The following is a 17,027-nucleotide window of genomic DNA, read 5'->3' on the forward strand; positions in this document are numbered from 1 at the left end:
CTCCTTGGGTCCAACTTCTTTGGGATTCTCAGCTCCCTGGACTTCCTGGCAGTCTTATTTCCTTTGCCAGATTGGGGAACTTCTCCTTCATTATTTGTTCAAATAAGTTTTCCATTTATTGCTCCTCCTTTTCTCCTTCTGGCACCCCTATAATTTGGATGTTGGAACATTTAAAGTTGTCCCACAGGTTCCTAAGCCTCTCCTCATTTTTCCGAATTCTTGTTGCTTCATTCCGTTCTGGTTGGATGTTTCTTTCTTCCTTCTGGTCCACACCATTCATTTGAGTCCCAGTTTCCTTCCTTCCATTGTGGGTTCACTTTATTCCACTTTGCATAGCCTTCACTTTTTCCTCTATTTTGTAACTGTACTCAACCACTTCTGTGAGCATCCTGATTACTAGTGTTTTGAACTGTGCACCTGATAGGTTGGCTATCTCTTTGTCACTTAGTTGTATTTTTTTCTGGAGCTTTGATCTGTTCTTTCATTTGGGCTGTATTTTTTTGGCTCAGGGTGCCTGTTACATAGTAAGGGGTGGAGCCTTAGATATTCACCAGGGTGGGGCAATCCATGTCACTGTGTTGTGGCACTGTATGTGTGGGAGGGGTCCAAGAGGGAACAAGGCCAGCTCTCAGTCACTTTCTCAGCTACCCACAAGCAAATGGCACCCTTCTGGTGCTGATTCCTTGGTGGGTAGGTTGTGTATGTTCTAGGACCCTGTGGGTCTCTCCAATGAACTCTCCTGGAAGTTTCTCCTGTAGCCACAACCCCTACAGATTTTTTTCAGTCAGAGGTTTTGAGGTTTTATTTTCCCGCACTGGAACCTGGGTTGAGTGGTCTGTCTCACTCTCTAGTTGTTCCTCCTTGTTTATCCACACACCAATGTGGGACCACTGGGTCCGCCAGTAGTCACCTTGCCCACCCTGGTCCTCCAGCCACAGCCTTGCTTCGAGTCCTTTCTGCCCTGACTGCCCATCTCTGCCCCTCCTACCAGTCTGGATGAATGTTTCTTCTTTAACTCCTTGGTTGTCAGACTTCCTTACAGTTTGATTTTCCGGTAATTCTGGTTGTTTTTTGTTTTTAAATTTGTTGTTGTCCTTCTTTTGGTTGTGTGAGGAGGCAAAATGTATCTACCTACGCTTGCATCTTGGCCGGAAGTCCCCAAATTTTCTAATGTTGATTGTTATCAATTAATGTCTCAATTTGCTCGCTATCAACTTCAACCTGTCTACCCAACCGTGGAGCATTGTCCAATGAAAAATCTCCAGCATGGATCCTCACAAACCACTTTTGATACATTCAATCAGTCACAGCACTTTCTCCATATACTGCACTAATCTTTTTTTGCGTTTCAGTTGCATTTTTACCTTTTTTGAAATAATAAAGCATAATCTGCTGAAAATGTTGCTTATTTTCTTCCATCTTTAATATTAAAATGGCTACACAAATATTCAGCCATTTTGGTAAGTTTTTTAATGCACACTGATATGACAGCTGTCACAATACAATCTAACAAAATAGTTTAGAATGAAACTAAGACAACTAAGCACTAGTAGAGTCATTGTACAGAAAAAACAAATGAACTCTTTGGCCAACTCAATAGTATAATTCAGCTTTTGGTGACAACCAGATCATGCTCTTGAATACTGTCATCCTGACAAGACTCAGTGTACTTTCTGCCTTCCATTTATCCTTTCCTTGTGAGTTTTATAAAGTTTTGTCAAGCTTCCTTGTACCCTTTTTTGACATTTTGTGATACTGCTATTACATAACCTCCTTTCAGCATTTCCCTTTTGTTTTTTACTATAACATCCCAGTTTCTTCATGTGTCTAGAAATAATTAATTACATATTTTGAGTGTTTCTTAAACTTTACTTGACTGATTTTACAGCTTCACTTAAATTACATTTTTCACCTATAGTAATTCAATGTAAGTTGGCGTTTTTTCACAGGTAGAGGGTGGCAGTGGCAACTTCACCTGGACCTCTTCTAATGAAACAGTGGCCATGGTAACCACGAAAGGAGTGGTGACTGCAGGTCAGGTCAGGGGCAGCAGCACTGTTTTGGCCCGAGATGTACAAAATCTCTTTCGATATGGAGAAATTAAGGTAAACAATTCTCCAAAGAACCTTATTATGACCCCTGAGACACTGCTGTCTAATTTCTTTTTTCTTTCTCTCTCTCTCTCTCTTTTTTTTTTTTTTTTACTTTTTCTGCTGTCTAAATTAAGAATAGAGTAACACATTTAAATTTCTTTCTAGTCCAAATTGGCTTTTTTAAAAATGATGATCAAATTCAATCTGGAAGTGCATATTCCTTAAGTATTCTTGACCTGGATTGAATCCTGCTTCACTTAATAGCCAGTTATTTAATGTCTACGTTTGTTTTCTCCTCTCTAAAATGGAGATAATGATAGTATCACATCAGAGGATTATTGTCAGAATTAAATGAGAAGAGCCCTGGCTGGTGTGACTCAGTGGCTTGAGCACCGGGCTGTGAACCAAAGGGTCGCCAGTACATTGCCTGGGTTATGCGTCAGGTCCCCAGCAGGGGACACGTGAGAGGCAACCACACATCGATGTTTCTCCCCCTCCTTTCTCCTCTTTCTAAAAATAAATAAATAAAGTGTTAAAAAAAATTAAATGAAATGATGTTTACCCTAATGCTTCAGATATATTTATAACTTAATGTTACCTGTTTTTATTGTTGTGTTATGTTGTTATCATATATATGGCTTTTACAGTACCATGTTTTACTGTGTATAATGCACACTTTTTTGCCCCAGTATTTGAGGGAAAAATAATGGTGTGCATTATATATGGATATAATGATCACATATCATGGGAATAATAATTGGGGTACAATAATCCCGTGTATAGTGCGCACAAAAACGTGGGTGCACATTACACACACGACAAAATACAGTAACTTTATCTCTAATTCCTTTTTGTTTTTTACTTTTTTATCCTCACCTGAAGACATGCTTAGAGGGGAAGAGAGGGAGAGAGAGAGGGAGAGAAACATCGATTGGTTGCCTCTTGCACACATCCCAACTGGGAACTGAAACTGATCCTGACTGGGAATCGAACCTGCAACCTTTCTGTTTATGGGATGATGCTCCAACCAACGGGCCACACTGTCCAGGGCTCTAGTTTCATATTTTTGTCAGTCTTATTTCTAAAAGGTTGAAAAGTCTTTTTTACTATATTATATATAACTGTTTTTCTGGTTTTTCTCCCACTTTTTAATATATGTCAGTGTATGTTGCTGTTCCTTGCAGTATTTAGCATTTTGTTACCATTCAAATATTTATTGAGTACACTTAATACCATGCTAGGTATCATAAGACCTTCAAAGACACATATCCCTATTTTAAAGAATCTAAAGTCTAACTAGGAAGATATGTTTGCATGAAAAGTTAAATGACATTTTAAGAAAATGATATATGAGGTATTTTACCCTGAAAAAGTTAGACTTGATAGTTACTTGAATTAAAAAATAAAAGTATCATTAGTTTAGAAAAGAAAAATCCTTATAGATGTGACCAGTTGGAGACTGTCATGAAGAGGTGGGAATTTGAACAAGACTTCTAATGATGGATCTAAACTAAGGCTAAAGAGTCAAAAACTCAATCTGCTGCCTTTTGGTAAATAAAGTTTTACCAGAACACAGACACTTTCATTCATTTACATATTATCTATAGCTGCTTTCAAGCCACAGCTATGGAGTGGGTAGTTGCCATAGAGACCCTGTGGTCTCCAAAACCTAAAATACTTGCTATCTAGCCCTTTACAGAAAATGTTTGTTAGTCCTGGCTGGTGTGGTTCAGTGGACTGAGTGCCAGCCTGAGAGCCAAAGGGTTGCCAGTTCAATTCCCAGTCTAGGGCACCCACACAACTCAGGTTGCGGGCCAGGTCCCCAGTAGGGGGCGCACAAGAGGCAACCACATGTTGATGTTTCTCTCCCTCTCTTTCTCCTTCCCTTCCCCTCTCTAAAAATAAATAAATAAAATCTTTAAGAGAAAAGAAAAGAAAACATTTGCTGATCCTTGCTATAGACGGTGGGAAGCCAACACAGATTTTTAATAAGGCCAATATTATGGTAAAACCTGTGTTTAGAAAGATATGTAATTATTTTTATAGTTAGATAATAGCAACTACATTTTAAAAGGAACAAAAGATAGTTGCTGGTGCTATATACTAGTAAAGTAGAATGGATTAAAGGGAAAGGTAAAGGCAAGGTATCCAGTTAAGCCCGAGCTAATGAAATTGAGGGTTATTTAAAAGTAGCCTTAGTCAAATTTGATACCCATCGGGGTGGGGAAAAGTGAAAGATTTAAAGACACAGAGGTTTCCAGCTTTGGCAACTAAGTGGATAGAAACACAGGAAAAGGGAAAAAGAGGAAGGTGATGAATTCCGTTTCGGATACATTAGTGTGATACACCAATGGAGCAACCACGAAATAGGGTAAGCTATGGCAGGGTAGCTCAGTTGGTTAGAGCGTCGTCCCAATATGCCAAGGTTGCAGGTTTGATCCCCAATTACGGCACATACAGGAATCAACCAGTGAATGTATAAATAAGTAAAACAACAAATTGATGTTTCTGTCTGTCTCCTCCCCACTTTGTCCATGTCCCTAAAATCAATAAATAAAAAAAATTTTAAATAATAGAAAGTAGGGGTCTGAAAGACAACTGAAAGATTAAGGCTATAGATAAATATTTAGAGTTATCAGCATATGATTGGTTATTGAAGTTCTGGAACTAGATAAGATTTCCCAGGAAAGGCATATAGAGTCAAAATATGTGTTACTTTAAGAGACATAGGCAGAATAAGAGGAACTAGCAGAAGAAACATAGAAAGTGATCATAAAAAGACTTTGGGCTGCAATGATAAGATACCAAAGGCTGGGTGGCTTATAACCAGCGGAAATCTCTTTCTTTCCTTTTTTCCTTAAATCCTCACCCATGACCTGGCTGGTGTGGCTCAGTGGATTGAGTACTGGTCTGCAAACTGAAAGGTCACTGGTTTGATTCCCAGTCAGGGCACATGCCTGTGCTGAGGGCTGGATCCCCAGCTGGAGACATGCGAGAGGCAACTGATTCATGTTTCTCTTTCACATCAATGTTTCTCTCCCTCTCTTTCTCCCCCCTTCCCCTCTCTATAAAAATACATAAATAAAATCTAAAAAAAAAAAGTTAAATCCTTACCTGAGGATATATTTATTGATGCCAGAGGGAGACGAAGGGAGGGAGTGACAGAGGGAGAGAAACATCAATGTGAGAGAGAAACATCGACCAGTTGCCACCCATATATGCCCCAATCAAGGACCAAACCCACAACATAGGCAGGTGCTCTGACTGAGAATCAAACCTGCAACGTTTTGGTTTACAGCACAGGTGGCAAACACAAGGCCTGCGGGCCGAATCCGGCCCTCCACCTTGTTTTATCTGGCCCGGCACCTTGTTTCTACCCGGCGGCATCACCAAGCTCCTTGCCACAAGTTAAGGAGCAGTTACATTTATACAGTCCTAAAATTACATTTGGCCCTTTCAAGGCAACTGAGAGGCTGATATGGCCCCCAGTGAAAATGAATTTGACACCTGGTTTACAGGATGATGCTCCAACCAACTGAGCCACGCTGGCCAGGGCCAGCAGAAAGTTCTCACAATTTTGCAGTCTGGGGAGCCCAAAAGGAAGGCACCAGCAGATAGTGTCTGGTGAAGGGAAGCTTCCTGGTTCATAGAAGGCTGTGTTTTTGCTGTGAACTCACATGGTAGAAGGGACTAGGGATCTCTGTGGGGCCTCTTATATAAGAGCATGCATCCCATTAATAAGGCCTTGTCACCTCCCAAGGGCCTCACTTCCTAATATCATCACTTTGGGGATTGGGATTTCAACACATGAATTGTGTGGGGAACACAAGCAATCTATAGCAAAATCAAAATAAAAAATATTTTAAAAAAGACGTCAAGAAAGAGGAATATCTCTGTATCAGAGGTCAGCAAACTTTTTCTGTAAAGGGCCATATAGTAAATATCTTAGTATTTTGTAGGTCACATACAGTCTCTATCTTACATTCTTTTTTTTTAAGATTTTATTTATCTATTTGTAGAGAGAAGGGAAGGAAGGGAGAAAGGGAGGGGGAGAGAAACATCGATTTATGAGAGACACATCAATCAGTTGCCTGTCACACGCCCCCTGCTGGGGACCTGGCCTGCAACCCAGACACGTACCCTAACTGGGAATCAAACTGGTGACCCTTTGGTTCTCAGGCACTCAAGCCACTGAGCCACACCAACCAGGGCTATATTCTTCTTGCTATTGTTGTTGTTTCATCTTACAACCCTTTAAAAATGTAAAAACCATTTTTAGTTTACAAAAGCTAAGAAAATTGTACACTGGCCATAATTTGCCAGAACCTGCTGTATGATGTTAGACACTTTAGAGAGATCAATTGATCAAGGAATGAAATGAGTCACGTGTTCAGCACCTACTATACACACACATGTATATCTTGAACAGTATTTTTATATAAAACATATATACATGAACGTGTATGTATGTATTTAAATATTTACGTGATGTTTTCTTCTAAGACTTTTCTAATATAAATTTCTAGAAAGATGAATTTTCTCCCCTCTAGATATATGTCCTGAAACTGAGCAAAATGGAACTGTTACCATTTCATGCTGATGTGGAGATCGGCCAGCTTATAGAAATCCCCATTGCTATGTATCACATAAATAAGGAGACCAAAGAGGCCATCCCATTCACAGACTGCTCTCATTTATCCTTGGATCTAAACATGGATAAGAAAGGAGTCTTTACTCTTCTCAAAGAAGGTAAGTGTAGGCTGTTTATTTTCTCTTTGTCTTTAAATTAAAGGACAAATCATCAGTTCAGAAACTAAAAATTATAGTCTAAAAACTAAAAACTAAAAAATTCACATATTACCTTTTCTTTACAGTAGTTTTATTTATTCTGTCAACCCCTTTGTGGTCAGTGTTATAATGTGATGTAGAAAGAAACAGGCACAGAAATTGAATAACATGTGTAGGGTTCATTGTGGTCAGACAGTAGCAGTTTTTAGTTCATAGTATGGTCCTCTGTTTCTAGCTTCTAGCTCTTTTCCTTTAATATATGTACCATACTTCTTCTAAGAGTAATAGAGTTCCCTTTAATATATGTATGTATGTATGTATGTATGTATATGTATATACTAAATTTATTTTTAAAAGGAATTATTTGTATTTTTCTAATAAAGATGTGAATAAGTTATTCATGAAGATCAACATCATTTTCTGATATTGAACTTCATATTTAACCCTGATCACCATTGTTTTTCATCAATACGATGACAGTAGTAGCATCTGGAATTTACTTAGCATTTGCTGTTTCCTAGGCTTTTTTTCTGAATACTTTCATATATGAACTCATTTAATTCTCACAGTACATCTGTATGAGTGCCATCAACTTGGACTTCTCCCTTGCCCTTGCTAATTATAATACAGTGTCATTCATATCTCTCTCCTCTCCTCTATTCTCAAGTTATCTCTCCTAATTTTTAGACCCTCGTTATCTCTCACCTGGGATGTAACAATGTCCTCCTAACTTATTTTTGAGTGTGATACTCATGGCTATCAGATGGATCTTCATGAAACTTAACTTTGATATTACTTTTCCTGCTCAAAAATGGTGAGAGGGGGAGAACCAAGATGGAGGCGTAGGTAGACACACTGCGCCTCCTCGCACAACCAGAACTGACAGAAAATCGAACGGCAAGGAACACCAACACCAAGGAGATAAAAAAGAAACATTGATCCAGACCGGTAGGAGGGGCGGAGATGAGCAGCTGGGGTGGAGAGGACTCTCGTTGCTTTGGCGGGACTGAGACTGGCGGAGTGTGGGACAAACGGGGTAGGCAGTCTGACCACTAGCAGACCCTGCGGCCCTACATTCGCGCACAGATAAACCGAGAGGGCCAGACTCAAAGTGGCAGAGAACGGGGCAGGCAGAGCAGCGGGTAGCACCCCGAGGCCCCACATTCGCACAAAGATAAACCTGGACGAACCGGCGGGGAGCGAAGCAGACCTCACAACCCAGGGCTCCAGTGCAGGGAAATAAAGCCTCAAACCTCTGATTGAAAACACCCGTGGGGGTTGGGGCGGCAACAGGAGAAACTCCCAGCCTCACAGGAGAGGTTGTTGGAGAGACCCACAGGGGCCTAGAGCATGCACAAGCCCACCCACTCAGGAACCAGCACCAGAGGGGCCCAATTTGATTGTGGGTAGCAGAGGGAGTGACTAAAATCTGGTGGAGAGTGGAGTGGCGCCATTGCTCCCTCTCGGCCCCTCCCTCACGTACAGCGTCACAGCCCAGCGACCAGCGTTACCCCGCCCTGGGGAACACCTAAAGCTCTGCCCCTTTACGGAACAGATGCGCCAAGACAACCAAACAAACAAAAAAAATGGCCCAAAAGACAGAACACTTCAAGGCTCCAGAAATAATTCAACTAAGCACCGAACAGATAGCCAACCTATCAGATGCACAGTTCAAAACGCTGGTAATAAGGATGCTCACAGAATTGGTTGGATTTGGTCGAAAACTAGATGAAAAAATGAAGGCTATGCTAAGAGAGACAAAGGAAAATGTACAGGGAACCAATAGTGATGGGAAGGAAACTGGGACTCAAACCTATGGTGTGGACCAGAAGGAAGAAAGAAACATCCAACCAGAAAAGAATGAAGCAACAAGAATTCGGAAAAATGAGGAGAGGCTTAGGAACCTCCAGGACATCTCGAAACGTTCCAACATCCGAATTATAGGGGTGCCAGAAGGAGAAGAGGAGGAACAAAAAACTGAAAACTTATTTGCACAAATAATGAAGGAGAACTTCCCCAATCTGGCAAAGGAAATAGACTGCCAGGAAGGCCAGGAAGCTCAGAGAGTCCCAAAGAAGCTGGACCCAAGGAGGAACACCCCAAGGCACATCATAATTACATTACCCAAGATGAAACAGAAGGAGAGAATCTTAGAAGCAGCAAGAAATAAGGACACAGTTACCTACAAAGGAGTTCCCATAAGACTGTCAGCTGATTTCTCAAAAGAGACCTTACAGGCAAGAAGGGACTGGCAAGAAGTATTCCAAGTCATGAAAGGCAAGGACCTACATCCAAGATTACTGTATCCAGCAAAGCTATCATTTAGAATGGAAGGGCAGATAAAGTGCTTCTCAGGTAAGGTCAAGTTAAAGGAGTTCATCATCACCCAGCCCTTATTATATGAAATGTTAAAGGGATTTATCTAAGAAAAAGAAGATAAAAAATGTGAACAGTAAAATGACAGCAAACTCACAGTTATTAACAACCAAACCTAAAACAAAAACAAAAACAAACTAAGCAAACAACTAGAACAGGAACAGAACCACAGAAATGGAGACCACATGGAGGGTTATCAATAGGGGAGCAGGAGGGGGAGAGTGGGGGGAAAGGTACAGAGAATAAGTAGCATAAATGATAGGTGGAAAATAGACAGGGGGAGGGTAAGAATAGTGTAGGAAATGTAGAAGCCAAAGAAATTATAAGTATGACCCATGGACATGAACTATAGGGGGGGAATGTGGGAGGGAGGGGGTGGACAGGATGGAGTGAAGTGGGGGGGATGGGACAACTGTAATAGCATAATCAATAAATATATATATTTTAAAAATGGTGAGAGGGTTTCATTGCCAGTGGAATAGGGCTGGAACCCTTTTAATGTAGTATTCAGGGCCCTCTCCACGTAAAGCAATCTGCTTTTCATAAGTATATACTTTGGCTTCATATATGGCTCTAGCTAAACCAACCACTTTAGTTTGAATCCCATATATCTCTCCTATATATTCATTTGTGTCACATTTATATTTCTTTGTTCATTCATTTGTCAGCTTGAGAAACTCTCTTCTACATATCTAAACTTTCCTTGATCCCTCCAGCTAGAAATAACCTTACTGTTTTCTAGGCTTTTATAATACTTATAATTTTCTACTAAAATTTTAATTTGCATAAATGTGTACTCTCCTCTTCTAAGCTGTATATATAAGCTGTATACCTTGAGGTTAGGATCTTCATTCAAATTTGTATCCTCACTGTGCATAGAATTGTGGCTTACGTGATAAATACCTGTTAATGATAGGAACAGATTTTTATATCAGCTTGGTGCAAACAATTGGGGCCTAGTAGTTAGAGTGTGATATCAAGATTTTTAAAAAATGTATTAAGATTCTTTTATTTCTGTAGACTAATTTCCTTGGAAACTTACTGCTTATTTGATTTCCTACTGAAGTCATGCTGTTTGATTTGCAGGTATTCAAAGACCTGGGCCGAAGCACTGTTCCAGTACACACATAGCAGCCAGATCTCTGGGTCACACGCTGGTAACAGTGAGCGTAACTGAATACGAAGAGTACTTGGAAAGCACTGCTACATTTGCTGCTTACGAACCCCTAAAGGTGAGCTACTTCATGGTAAGGAACTGGCATATCTTTTCACGGACCCCATTATGCCCACTTTGGGGCTTCCTAGCTATCTGTGATCTCTATTAAAGATCAGTGATGTGTGTGTTCTCTTTCCTTAACACCCTCCTGTTTGTAGATCTACAGCTCTCTCACCAAACCTGAGTACCAGGGAGTTTACTTCCTCATTTTCTGCCACAGGAATATTTTTAAGTTGTATCAGCAAGTTTTAGATATTGCTCTTTCTTCTTTTTAATGAAGTATAAAATATGTATAGTAAAATACATATAATACACTAATCTTAAGGTACTATTTACATTTTTACATATGTGTGTATTTCTGAATAAGATACAAAATATTAGTACACTCTCTTTTGAAGAATTCTGAAATATCCTAGGGAGGGAAGTCATCATCTTTTACCCTTTGTACTTATGGATTTTTAGTACAACAGTATTATTTTGGTCCCTAAGTATTGATCCATCATACAGTCACACCTCAGTGCTCGTCGCTTCAGAACTCGTCAAACCCTGTACTCCTCGCATTTTGACGAGAAAAAACGTGTCAGCACTCGGTGCTTGCTCAGTGCCCATCACACTTGCTATAGGCAAGACACCGCCCCACAAGTGAAAATGCTTCATTGTTTGGTATTTGTCAGTTTTGGCACTTGTCACGAGTTCCAGAACGAATTAATGACAAGTACCGAGGTACCACTGTACCTCTGGTTCAGAATAAAAGTAGATAGAGCCTGGTATGCTTTCTCCATACTTGATCCCTTCAGGAACTAAAACTGATGTCTATAAGTTCATGCTGTAGACACTGGCAAACCCTAACTTAACGCTCTCCGCGTATGGAGGCACCCATAAGGAAACAGTTAACACTAACGCAAAAAGCAAGGTAAGTTATTAATTTTAAAAGGATAACTTGCTCATTAAAATTTGCATTTTAAATTGGCTTCATCACACATTGTGCATAAGTATTAAACATGTGGGATGGGTGTATTTCATTTGTTCTTTTAGTGAATTGCCTAGGTTTTTTCTTGCCTTTATCATCATCCATAGCCTTATTTCATATTTATTGTCCACAAATCAGATTTCCACTGAATAAAAACTATCCTTAAAGGAAAAGAAGTAGGACAATGATTTTCTTTCTCCACCTAGTGCTGTGGTTACACATAATTCCCTTTACCTGCTGAAAAAAAATATGTTCTGTCTTTGTTATCAATATTATGTTTCAGTACATGATATAGTTCCCAATTTGTCCTTTCACATATCATGCTGTGTCATTCAGCTGATCTGATTAGTTTTGGACTATACAGTAGGAGAAAGGAATAATTTTTCTTCCACTTTCTCAAGGAGGCCTTCAGTGAAGCCTCTCCTTGTATCAGAGGTTTGTGTGGCACACTGCACTTGGCTTTTCGTACCTCTCATTATACTCCTTACCTACTTCAAATCTGTCTCTCCAAGACTGTGAGCTCCACTGTGAGACACAGCCATATTTTTTAATTTATTTTTAAATCATAGTTAACATACAATATTGTATTGATTTCAGGCATGAAATATAGTGATTAGACACTTTCATACAGACAGGACCCTATTTGGCTTTTTTTAAATAAAGATTTTATTTATTTATTTTTAGGGAGGGGGAAGGGAGGGAGAAAGAGAGGAAGAGAAACACCGATTGGTTACCTTTCGAACGCCCCCAATGCACACCCCCAACCTGGGACCTGGCCTGCAACCCAGTCATATGCCCTGACCTGGAATCCAACCGGTGAGCTTTCGGTTTGCAGGATGATGCCCACCAGTCAGAGCTGACTTTTTGTTACTATATCACAGTGGGCTGTCAATGAATACATGTTGAATGGAATTATATGTACCTTATTTAAGAGAAAACTGCCATTAGACATAAGAATGTTTAATTTCAATCATGTTCAATGGTAAATGTGACTAACTAGTTCAGGAAAGAAATACTAAAGCATGGTTTGCTTACATTTTGAGTGATTGCTTCAACTCTGTACTTTATTTTGTGATTTAGTCACTCTTATAGACACTGTGCCACACAAAAATAACCTACAGTTTGAGAATACTTCATTCTCCTAAAACCCGTTTCCTCATCTATAAATGGGATATAACTGCTCTGTATACTGGAATGAGTAATACCTATCATGACTACCTTTTTTTGTGAGAGATCTTTGAGAAATAGGGTGTATGTATAGTGTATAGATATATTATTTTTATATTTTAAGGCAGAATTTCTTTGGTACTTTAGTAAAATATCCATTTAAGCCCTGGCCAGGTGGCTTAGTTGGTTGGAACATTGTCCCGTACACCAAAAGGTTGTAGGTTCCATTCCTGGTCAGAGCACATATGGAACGCAATTGATCGATGTTTCTCTCTTTCTCTCTCTCTCTGCCTTCCTTTCTAAAATCAATTTTAAAAAAACATGTCTTTGGGTGAGGATTTAGAAGAAAAAAATTGAAAATTCCATTTAAAATACTTACTCGGTATTTATTTATTCAATACCTTTTATATACACAACATTGTACTAAATCCCACTGAGGAATTGAAATTCTTTTTTAAAATTTGGATATAAGATACTTTCTTCTTTTAAGAAGTTTATATAACTAGAGAACATAACAAGAATTGTCAGACTTATACATATGAAGCATTTGACACATCTAAATAGCATTAGAATGTGAATAAGTATACAAATGAATGCTAGAGAAAAATACTGTAGGAGTTTAAAGGATGCAGAAGTAGGTGTGGTCTGGAATAATTAAACATAATGTAATGGGTAGTGACACATGAATTAGGCTTGAATGATCAGTAGGATCAAAATTAGTATGGAGAAAACCGAAAGAAAAATTATTTATTTATTTTTAAAATATATTTATTGATTATGCTATTACAGTTGTCCCATTTCCCGCCCCCCTCACTCCAATCCATCCTGCCCACCCCCTCCTTCCCACATTCCCCCCCTATAGTTCATGTCCATGGGTCATACTTATAATTTCTTTGGCTTCTACATTTCCTATACTATTCTTACCCTCCCCCTGTCTATTTTCTACCTACCATTTATGCTAATTATTCTCTGTACCTTTCCCTCCTCTCCCCCTCCCACTCCCCTGTTGATAACCCTCCATGTGATCTCCATTTCTGTGGTTCTGTCCCTGTTCTAGTTGTTTGCTTAGTTTGCTTTTGTTTTGGTTTTAGGTGTGGTTGTTAATATCTGTGAGTTTGCTGTCATTTTTACTGTTCATATTTTTTATCTTCTTTTTCTTAGATAAATCCCTTTAACATTTCATATAATAAGGGCTGGGTGATGATGAACTCCTTTAACTTGACCTTAACTGAGAAGCACTTTATCTGCCCTTCCATTCTAAATGATAGCTTTGCTGGATACAGTAATCTTGGATGTAGGTCCTTGCCTTTCATGACTTGGAATACTTCTTGCCAGTCCCTTCTTGCCTGTAAGGTCTCTTTGGAGAAATCAGCTGACAGTCTTATGGGAACTCCTTTGTAGGTAACTGTGTCCTTTTCTCTTGCTGCTTCTAAGATTCTCTCCTTCTGTTTCATCTTGGGTAATGTAATTATGATGTGCCTTGGGGTGTTCTTCCTTGGGTCCAGCTTCTTTGGGACTCTCTGAGCTTCCTGGCCTTCCTGGAAGTCTATTTCCTTTGCCAGATTGGGGAACTTCTCCTTCATTATTTGTGCAAATAAGTTTTCAGTTTTTTGTTCCTCCTCTTCTCCTTCTGGCACCCCTATAATTCGGATGTTGGAACGTTTCGAGATGTCCTGGAGGTTCCTAAGCCTCTCCTCATTTTTCTGAATTCTTGTTTCTTCATTCTTTTCTGGTTGGATGTTTCTTTCTTCCTTCTGGTCCACACTGTTGATTTGAGTCCCAGTTTCCTTCCCATCACTATTGGTTCCCTGTACATTTTCCTTTGTCTCTCTTAGCATAGCCTTCATTTTTTCATTTAATTTGCAACCAAATTCAACCAATTCTGTGAGCTTCCTCATTACCAGCGTTTTGAACTGTGCATCTGATAGGTTGGCTATGTCTTCGTCACTTAGTTGTATTTTTTGTAGGGCTTTGATCTGTTCTTTCATTTGGGTCATTCTTTTTTTTTGTCTCCACACACCTGTTAGGGGCGGAGCCTTAGGTGTTCACCAGGGCGGGGTAACGCTGGTCGCTGCACTGTGACACCGTACGTGGGGGAGGGGCTAAGAGGGAGCAGTGGCCCTTGCTCCGCTCTCTGTGGGATTTCAGTCACTTCCCCTGCTACCCACAATCAAATTGGGCCTCTCTGGTGCTGATTCCCGAGTGGGTGGGCTTGTGTATGTTCTAGGCTCCTGTGGGTCTCTCTAGCAAACTCTCCTGTGAGGCTGGGAGTTTCTCCTGCTGCCGCCTCACCCCCCACAGGTGTTTTCACTCAGAGGTTTGAGGCTTTATTTCCCCCGCTCTACAACTCTGGGTTGCGCGGTCTGCTTCACTCCCCCGCCTCTCCTCCCGGTTTATCTGTGAGCAAATGTGGGCCGCAGGGTCCCCCAGCCACAACCTTGTGGGGTCTTCTAGCTGCAGCTTTGCCCACCCCATTCCACAATCTGCCACCTCACTGGGTCCACCCGCCGCTGACTTGCTGTGAGTCCTCTCCGCCCGGCTGCCTGTCTCCGCCCCTCCTACCAGTCTGGATGAATGTTTCTTCTTTATCTCCTTGGTTCTCGGACTTCCATACAGTTCGATTTTCTGTCAGTTCTGGTTGGTTTTTGTTTTTAAATTGTTGCTGTCCTTCTTTTGGTTGTGAGAGGAGGCACAGTGTGTCTACCTACGCCTCCTTCTTGGCTGGAAGCTCAAGAAAAAATTTTTAAATAAAAAAAAATTAGTACAGAGGTTGAGAAGCATTCAAAGCGAGGCATGATGTGTATGTTTCTTAGTTTGGGAAATAAGTCTAATGTCATTTTCAGCAGAGTAAATAACCAGTTTTTCACTTTAGAAAACTGTTGCATTCCCTAACCAATGAGGAATTAATTTCTTTAACTGTCATCAGGCTGTGAACCCCATGGAAGTGGCATTGGTGACATGGCAGTCTGTGAAAGAAGTGGTGTTTGAAGGGGGCCCTCGGCCATGGGTCTTGGAGCCCTCCCATTTCTTTTCGGAGTTGAGCATGGAGAAGACAGAGAAAATTGGAATAACACAAGTCCGGCTGCCAGCGAAGACAAAACAGAACCAGTATATCTACCAGGTCCAGTGCCTGGATTTAGGGGAACAAGTAAGAAAATTGTCTTTTTCTAACATTTCTTTTAGCAATACGAATTCCAGCCTTTTGTACTTCCAGCCATTCCTTTTCATTCTAATGGATTTGGTTCATGGACTAGATAGGGTAATTCTAATTATTGATTAAAGGATTTTTTTTAAACCTTACTATCCTTTAAATATACCCAAAGGTTTTGGTTTGCTCACCTGAGGATTCTAATAGTTCATTAACTAAAAGGTTCAAGATCTTTTTGTAGTAATGAGCTTATTTCATTTACTTCATCACTATGATTTATTTCCTTGTTGTCTAGACTGAAAAACATCGGTTTTCCACCTCCAAAGAATGTGAGGAAGGAAAACTTAGTGTCATCTGTGGTTAGCAATTTTGAAGAAACAGGTCTGTGCTGATAAGAGTAACAAGTGTGTTGCCCTTTATGAGTTGAATTAGTTTTGATTATTTTGAGAGGTAGTGATGGATCAATCCACAGCTGTGCCCTGCTTCTGGCAAAACCAGTGTATTTTCGGTGCGGCTCAGTCAGTCGGCGTTGTGCTGCAAAGTGAAAGTTCGCCAGATCAGGGCACAGTCTGGGTTGTGGGTTCGGCCCCCTGACGGGGCACCTATGACAGGCAACATATTGATGTTTCTCTCACATCAGTGTTTGTCTCCCTCTCTGTCTCCCTCCCTTCCTCTCTCTAAAAATAAATAAATAAAAATCTTTAAAAAAAAAACAGTAACAAAGGTGTACAGTTTGACTAGTATTGAGAATGCACTGTATGGCTATGAAACAGCCCAGCTACGCAGGCTAACAGGACTATCAGGTATGACTTTAACTTAAGAACTATGCTATAATCAATTGAGCTTCTTTTTTGTATCTCCAGTGAACTTTATTGTATATTTGGCTAGTGTTAGTAATTTGAGGCCTAATTACCCCATTTTGAAGCTAACTTCTTATTTGTTTCCACATTCTGTTATTCATTAGTATTGCTACCAGAGACGAGTTGAAACAGAAATTAGTTTTTCTACTCTTTACCAACTGGTAACAAAAGATTTGGTGGAGGAAAAGACTTATTTGGTCAGTTATATTTGGTTAATGTTCCTTTTGTTTTCAAATTTCCATAATACTCTTGTTTCTCTTAGCACCAATAATTAAGAACTATAATGTCTTTAAGGAATTTGCCTGATTATAATGTCCAAAGGGACTTTATACCAGAATTTGAATAACCCTAACACATTTAGTTTAACACAACTGACGTCAAGCGTCAACCCACCATTATCTCTTGCTCT

The 17,027-nt window shown here is 40.0% G+C and overlaps 1 protein-coding gene across 1 annotated transcript in view; it reads left to right on the forward strand.

The window, feature by feature from the left end:
• The window catches only part of NUP210L (nucleoporin 210 like), a 90,637-nt gene that overhangs the window by 27,325 nt on the left and 46,285 nt on the right, over positions 1 to 17,027 (forward strand). Inside the window, exons 12-15 of the mRNA XM_024573299.4 lie at positions 1,950 to 2,105; positions 6,644 to 6,842; positions 10,344 to 10,489; positions 15,537 to 15,758. Of these exons, the coding sequence (XP_024429067.2) occupies positions 1,950 to 2,105; positions 6,644 to 6,842; positions 10,344 to 10,489; positions 15,537 to 15,758 (723 nt within the window). The remainder of the gene's footprint in view (positions 1 to 1,949; positions 2,106 to 6,643; positions 6,843 to 10,343; positions 10,490 to 15,536; positions 15,759 to 17,027) is intronic.

The sequence above is a fragment of the Desmodus rotundus genome, chromosome 12, assembly GCF_022682495.2.
Source record: "Desmodus rotundus isolate HL8 chromosome 12, HLdesRot8A.1, whole genome shotgun sequence".
NCBI lineage: Eukaryota > Metazoa > Chordata > Mammalia > Chiroptera > Phyllostomidae > Desmodus > Desmodus rotundus.